Source organism: Channa argus, chromosome 7 (genome assembly GCF_033026475.1).
Source record: "Channa argus isolate prfri chromosome 7, Channa argus male v1.0, whole genome shotgun sequence".
Taxonomy (NCBI): domain Eukaryota; kingdom Metazoa; phylum Chordata; class Actinopteri; order Anabantiformes; family Channidae; genus Channa; species Channa argus.
Genome location: NC_090203.1, coordinates 6,355,861 through 6,373,876, shown reverse-complemented (window position 1 = coordinate 6,373,876; position 18,016 = coordinate 6,355,861). Strand labels below are relative to the sequence as shown.

At 37.4% G+C, this 18,016-nt stretch overlaps 2 protein-coding genes across 2 annotated transcripts in view; both read right to left on the bottom strand.

The window, feature by feature from the left end:
* The window catches only part of LOC137130186 (uncharacterized), a 46,667-nt gene extending 35,662 nt beyond the window's left edge, over positions 1–11,005 (bottom strand). Inside the window, exons 1-2 of the mRNA XM_067510006.1 lie at positions 6,052–11,005; positions 744–4,393 (exon numbers count right to left, since the gene is read on the bottom strand). Coding sequence (XP_067366107.1) covers positions 744–809 — 66 coding nt within the window. The 5' untranslated portion in view covers positions 810–4,393; positions 6,052–11,005. The remainder of the gene's footprint in view (positions 1–743; positions 4,394–6,051) is intronic.
* Positions 11,006–11,689: 684 nt separating this feature from the next.
* On the bottom strand, positions 11,690–15,682 carry LOC137130586 (sialic acid-binding Ig-like lectin 16). Its single transcript, XM_067510945.1, has 7 exons — positions 15,507–15,682; positions 14,598–14,709; positions 13,860–14,267; positions 13,315–13,635; positions 12,901–13,197; positions 12,328–12,606; positions 11,690–12,235 (listed from the first exon to the last, which is right to left on the bottom strand). The coding sequence occupies exons 1-7, from the start codon at positions 15,570–15,572 to the stop codon at positions 11,790–11,792; spliced, it is 1,929 nt and encodes a 642-aa protein (XP_067367046.1). The 5' UTR covers positions 15,573–15,682; the 3' UTR covers positions 11,690–11,789.
* Positions 15,683–18,016: the final 2,334 nt, after the last annotated feature.

The window sequence follows — 18,016 nt, the reverse complement described above, 5'->3', positions numbered from 1 at the left end:
TGTGTAAATTATTCTAAGTAACAAAGAATCTCTGAGCTGATATGATCTAGAGTCTGAGCTCATTAACATTGATGCTGCAGTTTCTTCAGACTCAGGTCCAACAGAGACACTTGTCCTCTTAAACCACACTTTTTCAGAGTTACTAGAGTTAAACATTGATGGCCCAGGTTCATCACTTTTGTTGTGTAGTTGTTTCACATGTTGAAGTTGGCCTGAAATAGTGAACAAACATGGTAAAACAACCCAGAGTCCAGCCTCTGTGGGTATTAGACTTTCACTATTTATATTTGCAGTATTGTTTGTTTCTAAAAGAAACGTTTCACTTGTATTTCCATTAACAACACAAGTGTTGTCAACAGCTCTAAAAGAAAAAGACCTGTATCATCACAAAAATGACTTTATAGCTGCAAACTCTGAGTTAGTGTCGTTGTCTCTCACAGAGAAGCACAGAGTTACTAAGACCAACAAAAACGTCCTAATTTAAGATGACAGACAGTAAGACAGTAAGTCTCCTTCTTAACAGGACAAACCGTTTATGTTAGAACCATAAAACACATGAGCACAGCACATGCAAAGATCCAATCAGGGATCTGACTAACATGTTAGGAGTTGTGAGTCCTTGAAATGTTTTATTTTGAAGCACTTTATGATCTGTTTAAGAGAGCAGTGAAATGAATAAACTTTATCACAAAAACAAATGAAAATATAGTTCAAAATTTAAACCCACATAAAATAAATGTTACCTTTTTGTCCTGTTCTCTAGCTCCTTTCTCTCCTCTGCTCTGAAGTGTGTCTCTCTTCCTCATCATGTTGTAGTTTTCTCTCTTTGCAATACAAGACGTTTCCAGGAAGTTGTTTACACACTGCTGGTCATTAATTCATCTCTGCTTAGACTGTTACACTTAAACCTACAATCACCTGATATCACATAATTATTTATGCATCCAGTTGGGAATATGCCAGTGTGTACTGAATAATGAGAGAAAATAATGTAGCACTTACTGTATGTGGCCTTTAAATAAATCCTGTCTCCTGCTACAGTACATTGTATAATATGTTCTATGTCCAGTATAAATATGGAAGCATCACTGAATGCTCTGTATTACTGGGTAATGTTGGTGGTGTTTGCTAAATCATGAAATAACTTCCACAGAACATTTATTCATAAATTATAAAAAACACTATCTATCACTCATTAGGTGAATAAAATTCCAGCAGAATTAAAATGAACACCTAGTTTTCAAATTCAGCTGCAAGCTGAACTTTTGGTTTAATGGTTTGAGCTAATTTATATTCAAAGGTCTCATAAAAAAAACAAAATTATGCAGAGTAGAAACATTGCTTCTCTACAACAACTTCCTTTTCACACTTGATTTTGTGCAATTAGAACTGTTTAGATATAAAGTGATTATAGTCACTTATCAATTTATGGCTGCAAGTTGAACAGTCACTAAAAACCTGTAGACAGCTGAGTGTGTACTGGAAGTAACACAGGCTTTGTTGTAAATTAGAAAACCATGATTTATTATAATATGCACCCAAACTTTGCATGATACTGGCAAATAGTCAAACACTTTGCTACAACACATTTAAACTAAAAAGGGAAGCAACTTCAAGTGCTATAATGTCGAGTTATGTCTCTATACTTAGTGAGTTTAAGCTAAGCTCAGAGCTAATTAAGAATTTATCCTAGTACTGCTATTGCACTACTTTATTAAGTTTGGATATTTGTCCTGTGATAAAGTACTTAGTACTTAGATTTATAGTATGTTTCCAAACCCTTTCTATGTGTAAATTTGATGTTTTCAGCACCGTGAGATCCATTCATTTAGATAAGACAGTGGTCATGTCAGCAACCTGCAGCTCAGCTTCTGAGACCATCTGCCAGAATAACAAGAGATCTCAGTAAGCTATGGTACTTATACCACTAGCTCTGTAGTCAGTAGTATTTTAACATTACTTTGGTTAAAAAAAAAAAAATGGTGTGTTTGAGTGTATCATCAGTACTGAGCTAAGCTGCAGCTGTCAGCAAGAACACTGCTGCCATAGTTGTAAATAGTCCTCCGTCCTTGGAGTCTGGACTCCGAGTTCGTACTTGTCAATTCCAGATTGGTTTACTCTGTATTGAGAAATGCGCCTTTGTCATTTAACCCTTGTGTGGTCTTCTAATTCTCTAAGATCCCCTTGTCCTAAGGGTCAAAAATTACTCACCATCACTAAGCCTTTATTATAAAGCAGCAGAATTTTGCAGAAGAAACAACCTCATCATTTATCACAACCTCTGTGACTGTGTAGGTTTTCCCTCGTCAGTGTGCAGTATTTCATTAATATTCAATATTTTTTCTGCTGCTAAAAGTATCGGTGTAAAAAAACCCTATTTCTATAAAACCTTGTAGAGTTCTCATTTTCAGGATGATCTATTTCTATGGCTGGTGTAATGAACGTGAAAAATGTTGAGACGATTTTCTGGGCATGGGAAACAGTATATCTTGTTGGCTCTGGGGGCATCTTCATGACATTTTCTCTTGCCCTTGCTGCCCTGTGGTAAAGACCACCATGATATTTTGCTGATCTTTGCCAAAAAGTTTGTCAGCTTCTGTACTCTTCCTCATCTTCTTCAGTGTTTGTTGGAGTGTGTTTGTCTGCCAGTCTGATTTGTCTGTAGTTTTTGTGGTGGATAAATGGTTTTATAGCTGGCAGCGCAAAATTGAAAACCATTTTTGTACCCTTGCTTTGTAAAGTCTTCATGAAAACGATTCATCGTTTCAAAATTTTGGGTCATTTTAAAACAAGTTTCTTTTCCTTAAATTTCAATTTGAAAAAAAAAAAAACTGCTTTAGGGCTTTTTTCCCCTGCTTTTAAAATGGTCATGGGTCATTTTTTACATGTTAAAGACTTAAAACTTATTTTATCCACTGAAAATCCAAAAGAAAACCACTAACCAGTTACCTTGTTTACCACTTTTCTCTGAATGAGGAGACCATCTTTCCACATGTTACATAGTCTTTATGTAAATGGAAAAAACCTCAGATCAATTAATATTCAGATATAGATTCTGGGTGGTGTTTTGTTTATTCCTTTGGTTACAGAACACAGATCACTTACCTAGAGAAGAGCTCTTTGTATCAAGATTATGGTTAAGGTGGACCCAAGAGATGAGAAAAAGGTTTTTATTGACAGAACTTAACGATAAATAGAAATTGCTCCTAACAGGAGGGTTCAAAGAAAAAGGCTTAAAGCAGGTACAAGGAACAACCGAACAATCCACTCGACCCAAAACTAGGGGAGTAAACTTAAAGAAACAAGATGCCAAACAGAACTAATACTGACAACAGGAGGGGGCATGGTAACCAAAATAAACACTACAAAAACTCAGGAGCCAGATAAGACGAGCATGTGTAAACATAAAATCTAAGTGAACACCCGGAAAAAGGCTGGGAAACTAACAAACCGCAAACCAAACAAAATAGGACACGGAGGGGAAAACGTAACATCCTAAACCTGAATGAACTCAAGGGGAAAAGATAAGAAAATTAACAAACAGAGATAACCTTAAGAAGATACAGATAAACAAAACTACTAAACAGGATTTTAACCAAACCTCAGACCAAAGTTGCAGATTCAAAGAGTCCAGAAGATAAGAGTCAGGATTGCAATAATCGGAAAAAACCAGTAGTACAGAGAGCAGGCTGGGAGTAATACAACGACAAGGATCTGACAGGGGAGTGTCAGGAGGACTGGACTTAAATAGTGAGCGGAGCAGGTGACTGATTAATTAATTTGTTCTGGTTAATCAATGATTAACTGGTTTTAACAGAATGATCATCTTTTATAACTGATCAGGTGCCCTAAAATGAGGATGAAGAAATTATTGATATTGTGCATGCTTGCTACATTATTTTGATGCTTCAGTGCAACACCTATTATCAATAGCAATACTGATATCATTAAAATTAAACATTTTCAGTGCAAGAAAGTGAAGCTGGCTGAAAGGTCCCTGTGGAGACATGTCAATCAAGACTCTAGATTCTAGTGTCTGGGCAATGTCAGTCCACATCATACGTCAGTTAATTAGCTTCTGTTTCTTCTGCAAAAAACACAAGGAAAATGGTGAAACCAAATCAAGAGGATGGAACTTACATGTCACTAAACAAACCAGACCAATCATCTGAGTATGTGGACTGACATTGCCCAGATTCTAGAGTCTTCTGTTCCTTTGCAAAAGAAACAAAAGCCAATTAACTGTTTCACATACATTCAAAAAAATAAAATACTGATGTGGAAACTTACCAATGGTACAATTTGTAGATGAGGCAGTAGTTCACACAGAGAGATACAGCAGCAATGGTCCAGGGAAGAACTACACTAGGTCCATGATGTTGCACAAGATCTGCTGTAAGAAATAACATAAGAGCTGATGTGACACAATGAACAACATGTAAAATGAAGCTGTGTGTGTGAAGGTTGGTGTGTTACTTAAAGTGAATTTGTTGAGCTTCGAATATGCTGTTTTCTAATCTGAAGATTTTAACATTATGATTATTTTCTAACAAAGAAATCAGTAATACTACACTGCTACGTGCACATAATTGTCAGCTTTATTGCATCAACATATTATCGACATGTTTAGCAGCACAGAGCATAACAGGAAGTATGAGAACATTGCTGCTGACACACTCAAAAGTGGTTTTGTTCTCAGCCATCAGAGAAAGCCTGATGCTGCTGTTGACTGTGTGCTTTGACACGGTGGTAGTGACAGAGTACTCAGTGTGGGTCTCCAACAGAGGCCATTTGATGGTGGGTAAAGGAAGCCCCTCACTGATACACACACAGGTCAGGATGTCCAACTGATTCACACGTCTAGAGTCATTTAAGATATTTGGATCAACAAGCCTTTTTTGTTGTACACCTTGTATGTATGAGAAAAAAGGGACCTTTACTGTTTCTTCTCATTGTAAATCCACCAACTCTGAGCCAATATGATCCAGAGTCTGACTGGCTGAGGTCATTGATGATGGTGCTGCAGTTGCTGTGACTCAGGTCAGGCTCCAACAGTGACACTCGTCCTCTAAACAGAGACTGAACTTGTTCATTGTTAGTAGTGCTACATATCGATGGCCCAGGTTTATTGCACATTTGTTATGGATCACATTTGTACCAAGCTACAGCTGTGACGTTGACGTCGGCATCAGTAGTGAACAAACACGGTATAACAACACAGAGTCCAGTGTCTGTAGTTATTGGTTCTTTACTTAGGGACCAAAAACCAAAATTAAACAGAATGGAAATACTGCTTCTCTGCAATAACTTCCTTCTCACACTTTAAGTTGTTAAATTAGAACTATGATTAGCTACAAAGTGACTACAGTCTGTTTCATCAGTTTATATAAAGCTGCAAGTTGAACACACTGCAAAATCTATAGACATTTTTGTGTGTGTGTGTGTGTGTGTGCTAGAAGTCAGACAGGCTTTGCTGTAAAAGAGAACCTAATAAATTCTTGTAAAACACATTACCAAACGTTGCACACATTAAAATAAAAAGGTGATTTAAATCATTCGGATAAATTCCTGATTTAACCGTTTACATGGAAATTGATTTGAAAAGGTGTGTGTTTACACGCTGAAAGCATTTGATCAGAATATCACTTATTTGACAAGCACAACAGCACTGCTCAGAAAATACAACAGGAGAGAACAGAAGTCAAGAATCAGAACAACAACACTGGAAAGACTTGACTACTTGCTACATGACTGTAATGTGCATGTATATCGGGTTAAGCCTTACACCACAGACTGAGACTTGTTTCTGGGTCATCAAAAGCACCTCATTCTGACCTCCCACCACTAAATTTACTGCTTCCTCATTTTTGTTTTCTATCACCTCTCCCTCCTCACCACCAACTTCTTCTCTTTCCTCTTTAAACCTGTTGTTCATTTTTTGTGAGGTCGGTTAAGTGGTCATTATACCACACCTCAAGTTTGCAAGTTGAAACTGTCTTCTGCAAACATGAAGTGCATAAAGAAGAAGAAGTTACATTAATTATACTTTACCAGACATCGACTGCTTGTACGTGCAGACTGGAAGCATCGAGTTTCAATAATGCAGAAGTACATAGCAGCCTTGAAAAGTCTGACATTGACAGGATCTTGTTGCACTTCCTGTTCCTGGACTTTTATTTTGTGGCCCCTACTCCTTACTTCCTTTCCCTGGTTCTGTTTACCCAGCTTTACCCTCGTTGTCCCTCATTGTTTGCACCTGTTCCCTCCTCTATTTAAGTTCAGTCTTCCCTTCACTCCCCTGCCAGATCCTCGTCGTTGTTAATGTGGTCACTGCTGTTGTTGTTCCCGTCTTCATTCTCATCATTATTACCGTCACCAACCCCTCAGACTCTGGACTCTAGGTAAAAGCTGTACGTGTGTTTCATGGACTCTTGCGTTCGGGACGCTTGTTTCTTTTGGACTTTTTGTATTCTGGACTCTGTGCAGCTTTCCCCTTTGGTCTGAGGTTTGGTGATGTTCTTGTTTGCAGTTTTGTTTTTCCGAGTCTTGATAATTTAGTTTACTGGTTTGTTTCCTTAGACTTCCCCGTGTGTTTGCCTGCGTAGTGACTTTTATGTTGTCCGTGCTTTACTTATCTGGTTTTCCTCTGTTTATCAGTTTTCCTTAGTCCCCCCTCCGTGTACTTGCCTGTTATTAGTTTTTATGTTTATCCCAGCCTTATCATTTCCTGAGCCTTTGTTGTCCTAAGTTATGTAAATCATGTTACGTCTTTCTGAGTCTTCTTGGTTCTGAATCCGGTTCCTAGTACCCTCCTGTTAGGAGTGACTTCTGTTCTCTTTTTACATCTGTCAATAAAGCCCCTTGTTACTTGCAATCCCTCAGTCTCTTCACTTGGGTCCTCCCTTAACCCAAACTGTGACAGACGTTCTGCATACGTGACCTGCATAAAGCAGAACAAGTTAACAATGGGCCAGTTTTTAGCTTTTTATCTTCTGATACTGGATAGTGTTGGATGCCGATAAGTGGATAATACAGAGAATGAGAACTATTTGACTTTCTATCAGTCTACAATTCTCACATGTCACTGTTACATTTGTATCCAAAGTCCAGTTTGTGATGGGATGTTTGGACCTTTGTTCATGATTCCAGGCTCTTTCACACCTTTGAGAAACATTTGAATTGAATGTAATAGACATCAATTGCGTCATTATTATCAATATGGACTTGTGGTTTGACCTGGAATTCTGGATTTTTCCCAGTGGAGTTTCAACAGTGATGTCTTCTTTGTGACTCTGCTCTGTTCTTCCTCTTGTCACTTCTCAAACTTTCTCCTTTGTGTGAAGGTATTACATAATAAACCTTGTAATAATAATAATAGCTTTATTTATAAAGCATTTATCAAAGTACAAAGTGCTGTACAGTAAAAAGGGAAAAATGAAAAAATAAATCAATACAATTTGGGTAAATATATTGTAGCGACCCGAAGCTTATGGGAGATAACTGTGGGAAGCAGCGAGGCTGAAGCTAAGGCCCTAACTGACTTAGCTAACTAAGCTAATGGACTAGCTTGAGTGCTAACGGAATAACACGAGAGCAAATTTGTACAAAATAGCAGGCAGAAAGAAAAAGACTTCTGCTACAAAATTCGAACGACTCCAAATGTCTTGAGATGTCTAACAGGAAGAAATAATACAAGACTTGCGTTTTATCAACTCACTGGTGAAGCGTAGATGACTAAGGTTAACTTTTGAACAACGCCTACAGTGGCCGGTCACCGTGATGGCTACTCCTATACACAGCACTTTCCCTCTTGGTGCCGGCCAACACATACACCATGTGTAACAAAACCAGGACGTCTGAACACACTAATAACAGTAATCCTAACACAAATCATACACATTAAACACAGAGACATATTCACATGGCGTTTACCCATAATTCCCCGGGGGTCACTGTGCCAGCCCCCAAACTAACCCACTTACCGGGCCGTTACAATATAAACTGAAAGAAAAGCACAAAGTAAAAGAAAATCAAGTGACATACATAGAATATACTATTTAAACTAAACCAGGAGTTTTACATCTCAGGAAAGGCAATTTGATAAAAATGTGTTTTAAGACGAGACTTAAAAGATGACAGTGAGTCAGACAGCCTGATTTCCTCACGCAGGTCATTCCACAGTTTTGGAGCCATGAAGGAAAATGTTCCATCCCCCTTGGTTTTTAACAGGGAAGTTGGAGCAAACAGTCCACTGTCTGATGATCTTAAGTTTTATAATGGCACATATGGTATTAAAATATCAGAAATGTCAGATGGAGCAAAACCATGCAGGGCTTTATAAGTAATCAGTAAAATCTTAAAATGTATCCTAAGATAAACAGGGAGCCAATGCAGAGACACATAACAAGGAGTAATGTGACTGAATGTCCCGGTTCTAGCTGCTGAGTTCTGAACAACTTGTAGGCGTTTTAGGTCCTTTTGACGACGTGAAGAAAATAGGTTATTGCAATAATCAAGACGAGAGGAAATAAAAGCATGAATAATAGTCTTAGCATCATTAAAAGTTAACATTGGTCTGATCTTTGGAAATATTACTAAGATTATAGAAGCAGGACTGATCTCGTTTAGTAATGTGATGCTCAAAACTCAAGTTGCAGTCAAATGAAACACCAAGATTTCTGGCAACTGGCTTAACGGATTTTAATAAAGGCCCTAAGGATGGCAGTATATTACTGGAAATATTTTGAGGTCCAATTATGAGAATTTTCTGATTTATTTAATTTAATTTAAGAACATTTAAGGACATCCAATTTCTAATATCGGACATATAGCCTTGTAGAGAACTCAGCCTACTTATGGTCAATAGGAGTAATAGGGAGATACAGCTGTGCATCATCAGCATAGCAGTGAAATGACATATTATGTCTGCGTATAACATCATCCAGTGGGAGCATGTAGAGTAAGAAAAGAATTGGACCAATTATTGATCCTTGGGGAACGTGATACTCAGAGGGGGAGAGGGATGACATATAATTGTCAATGGAAACACAAGATTTCCTATTTGACAAATATGAAGCAAACCAGTTAAAAAGCTGTGCCCAATGTACCCACCCAGTGCCTCAGTGTCTCCAACAGAATATTATGATCTACTGTGTCAAATGCAGCTCTTAAGTCCAACAGCACCAGAACAGAGCATAAGCCAGAGTCAACATTAATTTGAAGGTCATTTGTGAGACACAGGAGAGATGTCTCTGTGTTGTGGTTTTTGCAAACACCTGATTAGAACTTTTCAAAAATGTTATTTGTTTCCAAAACTGTTGGCAACTGCTGTGAGTCCAGTTTTTCTAGAATTTTAGAGACAAATGGCAATTTGGAAATGGGACGGTAGCTGTCCAGGAGAGAAGGATCAAGACCAGGTTTCGTTGAAACTGGCTATATGCAGGCAACTTTGAAATAATCAGGGACACAACATTACTCAGTGATTTGTTCAATATGATAAGCAAGTGTGGTGCTACACAGACTAAGACTTCCAGTAAAAACTTGGAATAATATCAAGTGGACTAGTTGATGCTTCCATATGCAAAATGGCATTAAGTAGCTTAGACAATATGTAATGGGGGAAAAATAATTCAGGGAGTTTCGATAAGGACAAACCACATCCAGAAATAAAGGATTTTGAGTGATACAACCGCTAATTTACTCCACTTTGGAAACAAAGTGTGACAAAACTTATTGCAATCAGCAACACAATTGGCAGAGGCATGAGGGGGTAGAGGGTTAACTGGCCTATCAACAGTATGAATGTACATTAATCTCATATTGCCTTAAAATATTGTTTTTAAAGTGTGAAACACCTGTAAAGCAGTATACAAACAACCTTTGGTGTTACAATATTTGAATTGCCTCTGCACTGTTTAGCAGTGATCCTCCCATGACATGGCCATTCGTGTATCAGAGTACAATTTCTGCATTATAATCAACCCACATATTACACTCACTTTTCTTAATGGAGTTTCTGAAGAATAAATTAAGTGGAATCTCCCCCATTATTTCATTAACATTAGAATACAGTGCCATATTCTCACCTCCCTCCACTTCTGGCTGAATAACCTGTTCTGAGTCGTTATCATCTACTATCATCACCACTGCCTCTTCATAAACCACCAACATCTCACTCTCATCTCTGCCATTTTCTTGCTGGTCCATTGTTTTTTCTTAATCTCAGCATATTCTGGTTTGGTGATTTCTTGTTTCCCCTTGTCCTCTGTGGGACTCCTCCTTTTCAACTTGGAGACGTCGATGTCAGCGTACTCCACTTCTTTTGGATTCATGTTATCTTCACCAGGTTCTGACGGCCAAGCAGCCTCAGCTCCTTCAGCTGCCTGTTGGTCGTTGCTTCCATTATGAGTTGTTGCCTGATCAGCATTATCCTGTAAAGTAAAACACAGAAATGATACCAGACAAAACTTAAGTACCTCACTAAAATTTCACTGCAATAACTTCCTGTCCACACTTACAGCTGCTAAATTCAAACTGTGGTTAGCTACAAAGTGACTACAGTAGCTGTTTTCATTAGTTCCTAACTATCTGCAAGCACACGTCATTCCAGAACCTGTAGATGCCTCTGTGTGTAACCGCAACACCATCTTAAAAACATATATTCTATTCCTCTACAACCAAACTGCAAAGTGCTACAAAATCATGTTAGCAAAAGGTTTAAAAGACAAAAGCACATCACTAATCTATAAAACTTAAAAATAAAATACCACATATCTAAAATAATAGATCCAATGGATCCAACTCTCCGATTGTACATGCACTGTATTGTGTGCACAGATGTGACTGTTCTGCCTTCTGTCAACTTTTTATGGATGTGCCTAAAGAAGATCACAGCTCTGTGGTAGGAGCTGTTAGCGGTGATTATTCATTCACTGGGATAACAATCCAGTAAGTAACAAATCCTAAGAGCAAAGTAGAAAGTTCACGATGCAACACCGTCCTCAAATCTCACACACTGTGTCATTTATACTGGAGTACACTTCCAAATCCTCCCCTTCATCCCCCTCCTGTTTTTCACAATGTGGTGTCTGCTCATCCTCCTCTATCATGAGGTCTTCCTCTTTGTCCTCCAACACCTCTCCACTAACATCTTCCTCTTCCTCCGGGAAAGTTTTTTTAATTTCAGAATACACCGTCTTTGTGAACTCTGTTTTTGCTGCTTCCCTGGGACTCCTCCTTTTCAACAGGGCAAAGTTGATGCTGGCATACTCCACATCTGTTGGCCCACTGTTAAGTTCAGGGACGTCTTTCTCTGCAGTAACAGGTCCATTCTGGACTTCCTGCAGGCAGTCAGTCTGTTCACATTCTACTGCTGCAGCATCATACATCTGTTAGGGACAGATTAAATGAAACTCCTTTAACAACTGGTGCAAGCCAATAAAAAACAAAACACATTACATATTTTGTTAAAACTGTATTACTATACAGTAAAATAATAAATATAAATACCAGTGGATCATCTTGACTGGTTACCATCTCCAGAGCGTCACCTGGATTTCCAGAAATCTTCTGTTTTTTTCTGGAGAAAATGTATTTGAACAGTAGCAAATGAAATATTATCTATAAATAGTATCCACTAACAATATGTGGATTTTTTTAGAGGAATTACAGCGATAGTTTACCTGTGGCACTGTTTTGTCAAACAACAAAAAATTCCTGAAAGAGCAGCACCGATCAAAAAGGCAATAATGACTTCCAACTGTAAAACAATTCCTAATATTTTATTGGCTTCATCTGCAATCAGAAGGGGGAAAAGAAAATATTTTGTCCTGAATAATAATGCAACAACATGTGTACAATTTATTGTAATTCACAGTTGAAAATGTGATACTAAAAATGTGATCAGACTGTGGTTTAAAGCAGAAGGAGTTTAGCTGAGAAGACACACACCCACCCTGTTGCACTGGCAAACTTTTTCTGATGGCGAAGTTTTGTTTTACCTCCCAATTTTTATTGTTAATGACACACTCAACAGATGTGTTAACATGGTTCACAGTTAGGATGATGGTGCTGTTGACTGTGTGATTTGACACAGTGGTAGTGACAGAGTACTCAGTGTGGTTCTCCAACAGAGGCCATTTGGTGGTGGGTAAAGGAAGCCCCTCACTGATACACACACAGGTCAGGACGTCCGACTGAACCTCACATCCAGAGCTACTTAAGATCTTTGGAAACCCTGTAAATATGAGCAGGCTCACATCAGTACAATAAAGAAATAGTGTAAAAATGTGAAGACATAAAATTTCAAAGAAAGCATCGTATACTTACAAATCACAGTTACATTAGCAAGTACATGTAATGTTGTGTCCATGTGCTTCACTATACAGCGGTACATCCCAGAATGTTTTGCTGTCATTTCAGGGATAAAAAGTGTGGCAGATCCACTGTTGGTCTGCAGGTCAGTATCAGTTCCATTGTGCAGGCTTGTAGGACCAGGTTTAGTCCACATAATAATTGTTGGAGGGAAACTTTGAACATTGCAGGTTAGATTCAAAGATTCGCCCATGATAACTGTTGTATTCCCAGTAATTGCAGGGTTTCTGATATCTGTAAAGAAACATTTAGGATTTTAGATAAAGGACCAACTAAATCTGAAAGTCTCAGGAATAAAAGTTAGACTTGTTACATTAGAAGCTACAGAAAATTGCAGTAAATGTGCATTAAAAATCCTGTATTTAAAAATTGAAATTTAAAAAGCTAAATTATTAGGTGGCCTAACATCCTGTAGTACAGGGCTGTGGAAGTTAGGATGAATTTGATGGGCTTATTAAAATTACTTCATGAGAAAATGTAGGGTATTATTTAAATTCAAAGTCTGGCTTAGCTTTTAAATGTACTTACATGTCACTGTTACATTCGCTTGTTTCTTCAGGGTGTGGTTCAGATGTTTTGCTGTGCAGATGTACTGTCCAGAATGGTCTGCTGTCACATTAGAGATGGAAAGAGCGGCCATTCCAGTTTGTTTCTGAGGTTCAGTGTCTTTCTGCAGATTAGCTTCTGTTCTGTTCTGCATGTTTTGCTCAGAAAGTTTTGTCCACATGACAAATGAAGGAGGGAAACTTTCAACACTGCAGGTCAGATTCAGAGTCTCACCCTTCTTTACACTTGTTTTCCCAGTGATTTTAACTTCCTTCACATCTATAAGACAACATGTAATATGTATTTTGATAAATGCAACACAGTTCAGTTTACCTTTATGACAGCACATCACATAAATGGAGAAAAAGGCAGATTTTTCAGCTTAGTTTTACTTACAGGACACATTCAGAGTCACTGTCTCGTCTGTTATTATGTTTCTTGTGAACCTGACCTTACAGGTGACCTCTGTGCCATGGTGTTCAGCTGAAGGGTCAAAGGTCAAGGTTGAGCTGTGTCTCTGTGTGACAGCAGTCAGATTCTCAGTTTTGAAATCAGTGATGTTTCCTGTGATGTGAGAATCATTAACTCCTGCTCTTCTCCATGTCCAGGTAATTTCAGGAACAGATCCAGAGCAGAGACCAGGAGCAGTGCAGGTCAATGTGGCCTGATGTCCCTCTGTCAGTGGAGGAATCATCACTGTGGGCTTCTGACTCAGACCTAATGGAGAGTAGAGAGCAGTGTGAGGATTGTCACTTACATTTAGACAAAAATAATCTGATACGGTTAACATTTTTATGGAGCAATAGGTAGAAGTGATGTTACTTATGTAACTACTGCAGTTCCTACTCACCGCCCACAGAGGTCGTTTAATGCCAAACATTACTTCATGTACCATTAAGACGATAAATAGATGTGCATGTATTTATTATAGTTCTTCATACCTTTAACAGAGACTGTTGCTCTTGGAATGAATGTAAATCCATCCTGTTTCCCAGATAATAAACCATTAACTCTGAGCTGATATGATCCAGAGTCTGACTTCTTGAGGTCATTGATGATGATGCTGCAGTTGTTTTGACTTATTTCAGGCTCCAAGTGTGAAACTCGTTCTCTAAACTCAGACTGAACATTTTGGTTGTTCTTGTTACTGTGAAATATCATGTCTGTTTCTGTACATCTTGTTTTAGATGGTTCACATCTGAACCAAACTACATATTGGGGTGTAAAGTCAGGATCAGTAATGAAAGAACATGGTATCACAACACAGAGTCCAGCCTCTGCTGTTATTTCACCTTCAATAAGACTGATACAGTAGTTATAATGACAGGATGGACGTCCCAGTGATGCCCCTGTTAACACAAAAAGAACAAGAAAATGAACACAATACCACATTACCAAATGAAATGTATTTAATGATGCAGATAAGCTGCTCCTCTTGATAAACACTACTTGATAACCAATGAGTCATTTAAATAACTACACTACACGTATAAAGTAAGTGAATAGGTGCTGCGAGTAAAGCTACTATTGAGCTACTAAAGTCAAGGAGGAAAATGAACAGGTCTACATCTAACTTGTACGTATGACAGGAAAACATATGCAAGTACATTTGTCATTATATATTTCAAACTGCTTTGCTTATATCATAACAATCACAAGATTACAATGAAGTTGAATACCTGTATCAGCATTGCTGCTTCTCACAGAGAAAAGCAGAGTCGCCCAGATGAAAACTTTCATTCTGATTTGCAGTTTGAGACAGTCAGTCTCTCCCACCAGACAACCTTTGCACTAAAACGCAGTATAAATAAGGGTGAATAAGAGTCATCTACCACAGGAACCTGTGTAAATTATTCTAAGTAACAAAGAATCTCTGAGCTGATATGATCTAGAGTCTGAGCTCATTAACATTGATGCTGCAGGTTTTTTTTTAGACTCGGGTCCAACAGAGGACAGAGTCCTCTTAAACCAGACTTTTTCAGAGTTACTAGAGTTAAACATTGATGGCCCAGGTTCATCACTTTTGTTGTGTAGTTGTATCACATGTTGAAGTTGGCCTGAAATAGTGAACAAACATGGTAAAACAACCCAGAGTTCAGCCTCTGTGGGTATTAGACTTTCACTATTTATATTTGCAGTATTGTTGGTTTCTAAAAGAAACGTTTCACTTGTATTTCCATTAACAACACAAGTGTTGTCAACAGCTCTAAAAGACAAAGACCTGTATCATCACAAAAATGACTTTATAGCTGCAAACTCTGAGTTAGTCTCGTTGTCTCTCACAGAGAAGCACAGAGTTACTAAGACCAACAAAAACGTCCTAATTTAAGATGACAGACAGTAAGACAGTAAGTCTCCTTCTTAACAGGACAAACCGTTTATGTTAGAACCATAAAACACATGAGCACAGCACATGCAAAGATCCAATCAGGGATCTGACTAACATGTTAGGAGTTGTGAGTCCTTGAAATGTTTTATTTTGAAGCACTTTATGATCTGTTTAAGAGAGCAGTGAAATGAATAAACTTTATCACAAAAACAAATGAAAATATAGTTCACAATTTAAACCCACATAAAATAAATGTTACCTCTTTGTCCTGTTCTCTAGCTCCTTTCTCTCCTCTGCTCTGAAGTGTGTCTCTCTTCCTCATCATGTTGTAGTTTTCTCTCTTTGCAATACAAGACGTTTCCAGGAAGTTGTTTACACACTGCTGGTCATTAATTCATCTCTGCTTAGACTGTTACACTTAAACCTACAATCACCTGATATCACATAATTATTTATGCATCCAGTTGGGAATATGCCAGTGTGAACTGAATAATGAGAGAAAATAAAGTAGCACTTACTGTATGTGGCCTTTAAATAAATCCTGTCTCCTGCTACAGTATATTGTATAATATGTTCTATGTCCAGTATAACGATGGAAGCATCACTGAATGCTCTGTATTACTGGGTAATGTTGGTGGTGTTTGCTAAATCATGAAATAACTTCCACAGAACATTTATTTATAAATTATATAAAACAATATGTATCAGTAATTAGGTGAATAAAATTCCAGCAGAATTATAAAGAAAATCCTAGTTTTTAAATTCAGCTGCAAGCTGATGTTTTGGTTTAATGGCTTGAGCTAATTTATATTCAAAGGTCTCATAAAAAAACAAAATTATACAGAGTAGAAACATTGCTTCTCTACAACAACTTCCTTTTCACACTTGATTTTGTGCAATTACAACTGTTTAGCTATATCTGTTTATGGCTGCAAGTTGAACAGTCACTAAAAACCTGTAGACAGCTGAGTGTGTACTGGAAGTAACACAGGCTTTGTTGTAAATTAGAAAACCATGATTTATTATAATATGCACCCAAACTTTGCATGATACTGGTAACTAGTCCAACACTTTCCTACAACACATTTAAACTAAAAAGGGAAGCAACTTCAAGTGCTATAATGTCGAGTTAACAAAAAATGTAAAAACTAAACAGATGGGAGAACTATTGCAATCTTAAGCTGTTTCTCAATATCCATTCTTCTCTGTACTTAGTGAGTTTAAGCTAAGCTCAGAGCTAATTAAGAATTTATCCTAGCACTGCTATTGCACTACTTTATTAGGTTTGGATATTTTTCATGTGACAAAGTACCCTTTGGATTTATAGTATGTTTCCAAATCATTTCTATGTGTAAATTTGATGTTTTCAGCACCGTGAGATCCATTCATTTAGATAAGACAGTGGTCATGTCAGCAACCTGCAGCTCAGCTTCTGAGACCATCTGCCAGAATAACAAGAGATCTCAGTACGCTATGGTACTTATACCACTAGCCCTGTAGTCAGTAGTATTTACATTAGTTTGGATTAAAAAAAACTTGTTGAAATATGTTGCAGCCAGTTTGAAGGATCTTATCTTGGATTCACATAAATCAATATAGAAATACATGCAAAAATATCGTTATATAAATGAAAACTTAATTAGTGCAGTGTAAATTGCATTGTTTTTAAAATATAGCCCTATATAGAGCGTAAAAGTTTACTCTTCATAACAATCACCGTTAGTTTTTTATCTTTTATGAAACATTTTTGCAACACTTGACATTATTTTGTCACTGTACATCATCAATATAAAGAAGATGAATTTTATATTAAACCTCAAATCTGTTTTGCATGAAGAAACAACCTCATAATTTATTACAAACTCTGTGACTGACTAGGTTTCCCCTCCTCAGTGTGCAGTATTTCATCAATATTAGCAGCTGAAAATTAACCCTAAAACAGTCTTTGTACCCTTGCTCTGTAAATTCTGCATGAAAATATGAAAATATAAAATGGTTTATTGTTTCTAAAGTTTAGGTCATTTTAGAAACAGTTTCTTTTTCGTACATTTTCTTAAATACAACAGCAATGGTCCAGGGAAGAACTACACTAGGTCTATGATGTTGCACAAGATCTGCTGTAAGAACTAACATAATAGCTGATGTGGCACAGAGAGCAACATGTTAAGTGAAGCTGTTTGTGGGAACGTTGGGATGTTACTTAAAGTGAATTTAGTGAGTTTTAAAAAGGCTGTGTACTAATCAGAACTCAAACACTGACTATATTCTAACAGAAAACAGCAACACTGCTGCTTGCGCATAATTGTGAACTTCACATTATTTCATCAACATGGTATCCACATGTTTAGCCGTGTAGAGTGTGACAGGAAGCATGAAAACCCTCAGAAAATGTAAGAAAAGTCTCTTTGTGTTAAAGCATTGTCCAAATATAAATCATGGTACTATTTTGCTAAAGATATGATGCATACAGAAAGAAGTATCCTGATCGAAAAAGCAATGATAACATCTGGCCAATTTATTAGCATATCTGACCTTTGACCACAATCATTTATTTTGGTCCTAATTCCAGGTACTGCCTCACATATCAGATATTGCCTATCTGATATCAATGGGGAAATGGATAATTGTGGTTACATCCCTCTGTCAGTGGAGGAATCAGGAAAGAGTAAATAAAAATGGAGTCACTCAATGCATGAAATTACTTTGAAGAGCTTTAAATGTGAATAAAAAAATAACAATTCTACTTTGTTAAATATTCAGAATTGTCAA